The following is a 10,392-nucleotide window of genomic DNA, read 5'->3' as shown; positions in this document are numbered from 1 at the left end:
GGCGGGCGCCTGTAGTCCCAGCTACTCGGGAGGCTGAGGCAGGAGAATGGTGTGAACCTGGGAGGCGGAGCTTGCAGTGAGCCAAGATCGCGCCCCTGCACTCCAACCTCGTGACAGAGTGAGACTCCGTCTCAAAAAAAATAAAAATAAAAATAAAAAAGAAGTTTATTTTTCCGTTAGATTAAGCCAGTGAACACAGATGGCTATCCCAATAACCAAGTGAATTTAGGGTGAACCATGTACAGCAAATAGCGTTATCAAGTCCTCTTACTTGAGGACTGGCTGTTGTGTATCTTGAGAGCAGGTGTATAATAAGTTGTATCTGCTTGACTATATAAAGGGTGATTTTTTTTTTTTCTGTCTTTGTAGTCTCTTCGCATATCACGTTCTGGTTTAATGCTTACCCGCTAATAAAACTATTTTCTTTCTCTTCTACCTGGGTAGAGAAGATCTCTGGGTTTGGAGGATATTTTGTTTTTAATTATATTTCACCAACACCAGCATATCCCAAGCCTCTCAGATATACCCTCCCAGTCAAAGGTACACAATCACATCTATCAAAAATGAGGCTCACCTTTCTTTCTTTGCAATCCTTTGGTCTATTATTTCGTTTCTCTTGCCTGGCTAGGACTTGCACTGCATAGAACATTCAGTCCGGTGTGAAATGCAAGTGGCGATAGCAAGAATGTCTCATCTGTGATCTCAGAGGGAACGTGTTCTATACCCTCAGCCCTCTGTGTCGCTGGACTCCACATCTGAGGACCCAGCCAACAACTGGTCAAAAATACTTTTAAAAATCCCAATAAAAATAGCAATACAGCAGGCCGGGCGCGGTGGCTCACGCCTGTAATCCCAGCACTTTGGGAGGCCGAGGCGGGCAGATCACAAGGTCAGGAGATCAAGGTCATCCTGGCTAACATGGTGAAACCCCATCTCTACTAAAAATGCAAAAAATTAGCCGGGCGTGGTGGCGGCGCCTGTAGTCCCAGCTACTCAGGAGGCTGAGGCAGGAGAATGGTGGGAACCCGAGAGGCGGAGCTTGCAGTGAGCCGAGATCGTGCCACTGCACTCCAGCCTGGGCAACAGAGCAAGACTCCTCAAAAAAAAAAAAAAAAGCAATACAACAATGAAAACAATACAAAAATATAACAGTATAATAACTATTTAAGGAGCATTTACATTGTATTACAAGTAATCTAGAGATGATCTAAAGTGTGCAGGAGGCTCAGCATAGGTTAAATGCAAGCGCTCTGCTATTTTATATCACAGACTTGAGCATCAAGGAATTTTGCTATCTGCGGGGAGGTCCTGGACCCAACCCCTGAGGATACTGAAGGACAACTGTATTTTACCTTAAACAGGTTGTTCCTTGTAAGTTTTTGGAGGCTATTCCTTATTATTTTAAGATGTTCCCTTCTACTCGTAGCTAGCTGAGATTTTTTTTTTTTTTAATCATGAATAAGGCTGGGCATGGTGGCTTACGTCTGTAATTCCAGCACTTTGGGAATCTGAGGCAGGAGGCTCACTTGAGCCCAGGAATTTGAGACCAGCCTGAGCAACATAGGGAGACCCCAACTCTACAGAAAATTTAATGAATAAGCTGGGGGTGGTGTCGCGTGCCTGTGGTCCCAGCTACTCAAGAGACTGTAGAGGGGAGGATCACTTGAGCCCAGGAGTTTAGGGTTGTAGTGAGCCGTGATCATGCCACTGCACTCCAGCCTAGGCCACAAAGCTAGACCCTGTCTCAAAAAACATCATGTAAGCTGTAAAATCTTACCATCTTCTTTTTCTGTATCTGCTGAAATTATAACGTGCTTGTTTTCCTTTATGTTAATAAGCTGGGAATGGGAATGTCATATATTGGTTTTTACCTATTAAACCATTGTTGCGTTGTTGGAATACAGTGAATTTGGTCATGATTCTTTAAAACATATTGCCAAATTGGACTTGCTAATATTTAGGATTTTGCATCTATATTTATAGGAAAGACTGGCCTGAAATTTTCCTTTTTCCTATTTGTCAGATCTTTTATCAAGGTTATTCTGTCCTAAAAACGAGTTGGGAAATGACTGTTTTTAATTTTCTGGAAGATTTCCTGTAAAATCAGTGTGATTTCTTCCTTTTAATTTGCTCTTAAAGCTATCTTGATCCTGGAAGATTTTTTTGCGTATGGTGAGGCTATTTAATTACAGATGGCATTACTTTAATAGATAGAGGATTATTCAGTTTTTTTTAGGGGGGGCATGGAGTCTTGCTCTGTTGCCAGTCTGGAGTGCATGGCACGATCTCGGCTCCCTGCAACCTCCGCCGTCCAGGTTCAAGTGATTCTCCTGCCTCAGCCTCCTGAGTAACTGGGACTACAGGCGCCCGCCACCAGGCCTGGCTAATTTTTTTATATTTTTAGTAAAGACAGGATTTCACCAGACAGGGTTTCACCATGTTGGGCAGGATGGTCTCGATCTCCTGACCTCATGATCCGCCTGTCTCAGCCTCCCAAAGTGCCGGGATTACAGGCGTGAGCCACCGCGCCCAGCCCAGATTTTTTGTATCATTTCATTTGTTTTTGGTAATTTGTGTTTGTGTTTTTTGGGATTTTGTCCATTTTATCTAAATTTTCAATTTTATTGGCATAAAGTTTCTCCAATGGTCACCTTATTGTTATTTTGTTACCTGCAAGATTTGCTGTGATGCTCTCTTCTTCCTTCCAAATATTGGCAGTTTGTTTCTCCTCTATTTTTTCTTATCAGTGATGCTAGAGGATTAGTGTTGTTCGGGCGTGTTTTTTTTTTTTTTTTTTTTTTTTTTGAGACTTGCTCAGTTACCCAGGCTGGATACAGTGGCACAATCACGGCTCACTGCAGCCTCCACCTCCCCAGCTCAAATAATCCTCCCGCCTCAGCCTCCCAGGTATCTGGGACCACAGGTGCTGCCACCATGCCCAGCTCTACCTACTTTAAAGCGCTCATCTCCACCATCTGGATCACTTGGTGGCTTGCCGCTGTTTTCTGGTTTTCCTTCCCTTGGTTTTCCGGCCCTCAGTCCTGTCACCCAGGACTTAACCTGGTAATTTCCAGGTGGGGGAAGAGAGGACTCACAGTCCACAGAAGCAGTAGCTGGGATAAAAATATCCCCCAGTCACATCTCAGTGTGTTGAGTCTCCTTGATGCCCATGGGCAGCGTAAAAGGGGCAGGTGGCTGGCAGACTTCAGATGCCCTTCAGGAAGGCAGCCTCTTAGGTACCAAAGCCCCTGGCCTTGATTACCTGAAATCTTCTAAGGCTCTATCACATATCATAGCCCAGACAGAAGGGACACACTGTCCTATAGATGAGGAACCGTACGACCCTATGCACTTACCTTCATCCTTGCAGTCACTTGTTTCTTCTAAAAATGAAGAGGAGGAGGAGAAAAAGAAGGAGGAAGAGGAAAGGAAGAAAGGGAGGGAGGGAGGAAGAGAAAGAGGAGGAGAAAAGAAAGGAAAAGAAAAGAAACCATCAGGTGAATTATGAAGTGGATGGAGACCAAACTCTAAATAGCGCTTCCAGGTGCCTCGAATGAGGAGAGAAGAGAATCAAGTTAGTCTCCTTGTGTCCCTGGATCCCAGGGACTCTCCTGCCTCAGGGCCTTTGCATATACTGTTCTCTCTTCCTGGAATGCCTTTCCTTCAGTTATCTCTGGCTCACCTACCCTTCTTCTTCAAGCCTTTGCTCAAATGTCATGTTCCCTGATCGCCCTTTTAAAACTTTTTTTTTTTTTCTTCTGAGACAGAATTTTGGTCTTGTCTCCCAGGCCAGAGTGCAATGGCACGGTCTCGGCTCACTGCAACATCTGCTTCCCAGGTTCAAGCGATTCTCCTGCCTCAACCTCCCGAGTAGCTGGGATTACAGGTGCACACCACCATGCCCAGCTAATTTTTTCTATTTTTACAAAATTCGTTTCAAAATAATTGTTTGTATTTTAGTAGAGACGGAGTTTCACCATGTTGGCCAGGCTGGTCTTGAACTTCTGACCTCAGGTGATCCACCCGCCTCGGCCTCCCAAATTGCTGGGATTACAGGCATGAGCCACCACGCCTGGCCAAAAAACTTAACTTTCCCGCACTGCATTTCCATCTCCATTACTCTATTGTCTCCATAGGACACAATAGCATCCAGCAGACCCGTAACTACTGCTCTTTGTTTTTCTCCTCTGATTGGAATACACGTTCCACTTGGTCACAGACTTCTATCTGTTTTATCGTCTGCTGCATCTCTAACACCTAGAATACGATTTTGTACAGGAGAGCTAACATCGGTTATTATCTGTTGGACAAATAAAAACAGATTAAACATTTATGATGCAGATGATGATGGGGATGAAGAGTGTAAAGTCTAATGATATTTAAGTCCCCCCTGCCCCCGCCGCCACCATAGAAAAAGCCACTACCTCTATATTTCTGTGCACAGGAGTGGACATAAAATAGCACAGTCACCAGACTTACCATGCAGTACTTGGAGGCTCAGCAAGCCTAAGAAAGATAGGGGCATACAACGTGAGTCAAAAGGGACAGCGTGATAAACACTTCCAGACCAGCAGGTGCAGCAGGCTCTCCCCAAGCCACTCCTCCTCCGAGAAGCCCTGCTGGATTGCCCGCATGGTCCCCTTCACACTGTCCCCACTGCCACCTCCCTCCCGTGCCACACGGATTCCTGTTGTAATTTCACTGCCTGTTACTTGTCCATCTCCCCACCTCCCTTAGACTGTGAGTTGATGTGAGGCTATGAGCTCATCAGATCTATCTTTCAGCTTTTTCACCACCCTGCCCAGCCCTAAAAAGCATTCTTCCCAGACCAGTTTCCCACAGAGTCCCAGGCAAGCATGGAGTGAGGTGTTACCTAGGATCTCTGATGTCCATCCAGAAGGAGATGGGGTCCAGAAGGCAAGACAGGTCAGGGGAGCAGACAGGCCCAGAGTGTGGAGTTCCAAGGAGCCATGGAAGAGGAGGCCACATGTAGGGAAAGATCACAACGTCAGAAGACAGAGCAATGGGAACGCAGGAGAGCAGAGCCCTGGGTGGGTCGTGCTGAGCAGTCAGGACACGGAGCGGTGAACAGGGCGGACAGTCAGAGGCGGCATGATGTGGGTTGGGGGGGCGTGCGGTGACTTGCAGGATTTGCACAGCAGCAAGGTGAGGCTGGGAAGGAAGCTGCCCTGCCATTCCCAGCTCTTCCGTTTGTTTTGTTTTTGTTTTTGTTTTTCAGACGGAGTCTCACTCTGTCACACAGGCTGGAGTGCAGTGGCGCGATCTCGGCTCACTGCAACCTCTGCCTCCAGGGTTCAGGCGATTCTCCTGCCTCAGCCTCCTGAGTAGCTGGGACCACAGGCGCCCACAACCACACCCAGCTAATTTTTGTATTTTTAGTAGAGACGGAGGTTTCACCGTGTTGGCCAGGCTGGTCTAGAACTCCTGACCTCAGGTGATCCGCCTGCCTCGGCCTCCCAAAGTGCTGGGATTACAGGCGTGAGCCACTGCACCGGGCCTTTTTTCCATATATTTTGTGTCGCTCTGATGTAGGCACCTACATACTTATCTGGGGGTGGCACATTGCATCCCACCACCCGTTGTTGTTTTCTGAACTTCTTTAAAAATAACAACTTATGTAAATTCATATAATTTACATAACTTACGATTCACCCATCAAGTGTACAAGATAGTATTTCTTAGTCCATTCACAAAGCTGTGCATCCATCACCATAATCAATTTTAGAACATTTTCATCACCCAAAAAAGAAACCGTGTGCCCGTTGGCCACTGCCTCCAAACCCAGTGCCCCTGAGCAGTCACTCTCCATCTCTCTGGACTCATCCCCCGCTCTCCTGTGGCCCTAGGCAACCGCTAAACTGCTTTCCCTGTCTGTGGACTTGCCTGCTGTGGACATTTCGTAGGGATAGAGTCATACCCTGTGTACTTTGGGTCTAGCTTCTTTCACTGAGCACTGTGTTTTCAAGGCTCATTTATATGTTGTATCCTGTGTCAGCACTTCCTTTGTGGCTGAATAACATTCCATTGTATGAATAGATACATTTTATTTACCCATGCATTGGTGGGTGGACATCCTGACACCTGCTTTTGTAGATAAAGTTTTATTGGAACAGAGCCATGCCCATTCACAATGTGCTGTCTACTGCTTTTGTAAATAAAGTTTTATTGGAACACAGCCATGCCCATTCACTGTGTGTTGTCTGTGGCTGCTTTCAGGCCACAAAGGCAGCATTGAGTAAGTGAGTGGCAGCAGAGACCACCTGGCCCTCAGAGCCTAAGATATTTACTATTTAGTGCTTTACAGAAAAAAGAAAAAAAAATTGCCGATTGATCCCTGCTTTATATCATTGAATTCTCAAACAAGCAAAAAATCTTATCTCCATCAATCAGGTAGGAAGACAGAATCTAAGGGAGTTTGGGTAAGTTACACCTACATTATAGGTGATGGGAGGAGAGTTCCCACCCAGGCCTGTTTGCCTTAAAACTCAGGCTGTCTCCACTGAACCACTTACATCCTAGGTTAATGTGAGGGTCTGAGAGAAAGAACCCACGTGAATCGCCCAGCATAGAGCTTGGCACCAGGTGGGCCCTTAGGCAGGTGTCTGGGATTTTCTTGCTGGGTTTGGGTTTTGCTTGTTGCTGGAGCAGGGCTGGGTCTGCCTTCAGTTTGTGAGGTGCTGTCAGTGCAGCATGAGGATGGAGGCTGGAGAAGGGCCCGGGAAAAGGGGCAAAAGGAGCAGGGCAGAGGGGCCTCCTGCAGACATGGGAGTGTTCAGAACAAACGTAAATGAGGTGGTCCTCACAGCCCCTTGCTGAGTTTTTATCCCGTGCCAGACATTCTATTCAGCGGGCGTTTCTCAACCTCCAGACGAGTAACATGTGGGGCTGGGTAGTTTGTTTGTTGTGGGGGTGGGGCGTCCTGTGCATTGTAGGATGTTTAGCAACATCTCGAGACTTCCCTCGTTAGATACCATTAGCCTCCCCACCACCTCTCTGAGTTCTGACAACCAAAAATATCTCTAGGTATTGCCAGGTGTCCCCTGAGGGGCAAAATCTCCCCAGTTGGGAATCATCGTGCCAAGTGCACGATCCTGTTTACTCCTCACAACCGTATGAGGCTGGAACTATTATGTGCATTGTACAGACCGGAGGGCTAAGCCTCTCGGGGTGAGGGTCCGAAGCCCACAGAACTAGAAGGTGGTGCCGTCAGGACCGACGCCCACAGTGCACATTCTCTGCCAGTTCCTGTTTCCCTTTCTTAGCATAATTTTATGTTCCTTACAATATATACACCATACAATTATAATGATAATACTTCCAGTGTAGGGAGGAGGCAGGGACCTCGTTAGTCTGAGCCGTTTTCAACACTTTCGCGTTTGCATTGTTTAATAGCACCGTTTGGGGATCCAGACTGGGCTTATGTTATTCTCTGCGCCTGACTGGCTGTGTGACCATGAGCAAGCGACTCCCCCTCTCTTACCACAGTGTCCTTAGTTGTAAAACAAGGACGATGACTTGGGGACTATCGTGAGTCAAGCACTTACAGCCATGCCTGGTACCCAGAACGTGCTCGTGAGCGGCAGGATACCATTTTTCAATTTGTTTTTTCATATCAGGATGTCTTGGGTTTCACTGAGGCTCAAGCTGCGTAGAAGTGGGGTTTGGAGGTGGGTGCAGGGCATGGACAGGATGGTGTCTCAGAACTGGGGTTCAGATGGCTTTGAATGTGGACCAAAAGAGAGTGTCCTCAGCCAAAAGGTAGAATCAACCCAAAAGTCTATCAGTGGATGGCTGGATTAAAAAATGCAGTGTATCCATGCAATGGAGCATTACTCAGCCATGAAAGGGAATGAAGCACTGTCACAGGCCACCATGTGGCTGAACCTTGAGGACACTGTGCTGAGTGATGAAGCCAGATACCAAGGACCACACCATGTATGAGTCCACTTCAATGAGGTACCTAGAATCCTCAAACTTGCAAGGACAGAAAGTGAAATGGTGGTTGCCAGGGCTGAGGTCAGAGGGAGAATGGGGAGTGACTGTTTAATGGGTATTTATTTTGGTGGGGCAGTGATTATAAAGTTCTGGAGTCAGTGGCGATGGTTGCGCACCATTGTGAGTGCACCAAGTGCCACCAAATCGCACACTTCAAAGTGGTTAAGGTGGGTGCAGTGGCTCATGCTTGTAATCCCAATGCTTTGGGAGGCTGAGGTAGGAGGATTGCTTGAGTCCAGGAGTTGAAGACCAGCCTGGGCAACAAAGCAAAACAAAAAAGTAAAAAAAGAAAAAAGTAAAACAAAGTAAAAACAAACAAAAACAAAACAAAAACAATTAGCTAGGCGTGGTGACGCACACCTGTAGTCCCAGCTCCTCAGTAGGCTAAAGAAGAAGGATTGCTTGAGCCCAGGAGGTCTGCACCACTGCACTCCAACCTGGACAACAGGGCGAGATCCTGTCTCTAAAAAATGAAAACAGATTACAATGGTAAATTTCATGTTTTGTGTATTTTACTACTATTTCAAGACTGTTTTAAAAATGTGTGTTACCCACATGTGGCAAACAGTGCCTTTTTCAGGGAACAGCGTGATGAAATGGTCAGAGATGTTCTTGGGGAAACTGAGTCTGAGCCACACAGCAGTGGGAGACAGCACAGCACCGTGGTTAAGCTGCTGAGTCACGCAGCCCAGGATCCATAACCCGCCGTCACTGCTGGGCTGCCCAGCCTTGACCTAGTTACCTAACGTTTGTCCCTCAGTCATGTGCAGATGAGTAATACTTGCCTTGTGAAGAAGTTGCGGGGAATAACTACACATAACACTTTGAAAAGTGCTGCTCTGGTGCCTCGCACCTGGCACCTAGAAAGCTCTTTGTAAATTTTCCTCACTGTTGTCACCATCATCATCATGGCATTACATGAATGCCTGATTTGAGGAGGGATTGGTTGCCATGAGACACCTCATCTGTTTGAAGGTGATGGTAATATAGCTATTTTTTCCCAGTCCTTGAGTTTAAAAAAAAAAAAGAAAGATGGTCAAAAGCTGAGAGATGATCCATGGCTAAGAGTGGACCTCCCTTGGCAGAGATGAGAGCAGGAGCAAAACAGAAGGGGTCAAATGTGAAACAAGACTCTTACGTTTCAGTACTGTTGAGATGAGATGCCAGGAGCAGAAGATCCAGTGGGCATTGTTGGGCAGCAGTGGAGGCACCGAGAGGAGCGGAAAAGAAAGGGGTTAATGATGCCTCCTTCCTAGCTCCTCCCACCCTGTGGTTCTCAGAACAGACCTTCCCGAAAGAGAGAAATAAAGTGTCTTCCGGATTCAATGGGCTAGGCTGGGGCCCAGGATGGGTGACTTGAGATGCTTCTTTGAGACTTTACTCCTTTAGAGACGCATTAATCCATGTGGACAGAAGCCCCAGGTATTCCATTTCCATGGGGATTCGTCTTCCAGAGATTAGGAAGAAACTAGAGCATCCCTTTGAGCCTCCAGGGTTCTCTCTCATTTCTCCCCCCGAGGGTCAGGAGGGCGAGAGCCTGAGGAAGGAGCAAGGTGCCCCTCTTTGGTTCTCTTCTCAATGGCCCTCCCAACAAATACGTACAACTCAATGCTTTCTTGTCTTCTGGGGCAGTGGTCCTGTGAGCTTGGGGACGTGATATGCCAAGGGCTCACATACTCAGTCCTGCATGTAGCCCAGATCCACCGCACCCCGGACACCCGCGCGGCTCTCCACACCATCTGGGGCTTGCAGCCCACCCCGAAACCCCTTCAGAGAGGGGGGCGCAGATGGAGGGGCCCTCTCAACTTGTGTTCTGCCTTGAGAAGAACTATCCAAAGATTCCCTTCTTTTCCTTGTTGTCTCTTCTTCCCAGCATCTGAAAACTTCCAAGTGACCCATAGGAAAGGAAAAATAACTTACTTTTCACTGGAGGAAGTAGCAGAACCAGCATTCAGGGAGTCAGGATGGAGAAGAGTGAGCAAGAGAATAGAATCAGCAGTACAGGACATTCAATTATTCCTCCATTCAAAATTGTAAAAATATTTTAAACTGTTTACATATTTATATTTAATAGAGAAGGGAAGCTAGCTTACAAGAGACAATTACTAAAGTTTAGGAATTGTACAATGCAGCCGTCAGACCCTTAGCCTCCTGAAGTCAGGCATGGTCAGAGTATTTACACGGTGGGAAGTGGCCGTCGCTACAAACCAGGGCCCCCTTTCCCACTCTCCCCTTGCAGAGGTAGTTGTTAGACATTTACCAGCACAATATAGCTTAGATTCTTTGGCAGAATCTGTTCTGATGATGCTCCTGATGCCAGGCCAATGGCTAAACACTGGGGCCTGGACCTACCCTTCCCCGGCATTTTCTTTTTTC

At 46.9% G+C, this 10,392-nt stretch overlaps 2 protein-coding genes across 2 annotated transcripts in view; one reads left to right on the top strand and one right to left on the bottom strand.

Moving 5' to 3' along the window:
* The window catches only part of LOC105551651 (zinc finger and SCAN domain-containing protein 5A), a 106,525-nt gene that overhangs the window by 14,093 nt on the left and 82,040 nt on the right, over positions 1-10,392 (top strand). The gene's annotated exons all lie outside the window — the stretch shown is intronic.
* Positions 1-10,392, bottom strand: part of LOC105551650 — a 37,788-nt gene that overhangs the window by 10,052 nt on the left and 17,344 nt on the right. The window contains exons 6-8 of the mRNA XM_011996985.1: positions 4,874-4,882; positions 4,480-4,506; positions 3,357-3,383 (exon numbers count right to left, since the gene is read on the bottom strand). Coding sequence (XP_011852375.1) covers positions 3,357-3,383; positions 4,480-4,506; positions 4,874-4,882 — 63 coding nt within the window. The remainder of the gene's footprint in view (positions 1-3,356; positions 3,384-4,479; positions 4,507-4,873; positions 4,883-10,392) is intronic.

The sequence above is a fragment of the Mandrillus leucophaeus genome, unplaced genomic scaffold, assembly GCF_000951045.1.
Source record: "Mandrillus leucophaeus isolate KB7577 unplaced genomic scaffold, Mleu.le_1.0 Scaffold53, whole genome shotgun sequence".
In the NCBI taxonomy this organism is placed as follows: domain Eukaryota; kingdom Metazoa; phylum Chordata; class Mammalia; order Primates; family Cercopithecidae; genus Mandrillus; species Mandrillus leucophaeus.
Note: the sequence above shows the minus strand (reverse complement) of the source record. Positions and strands in the feature narration are given on the sequence as shown.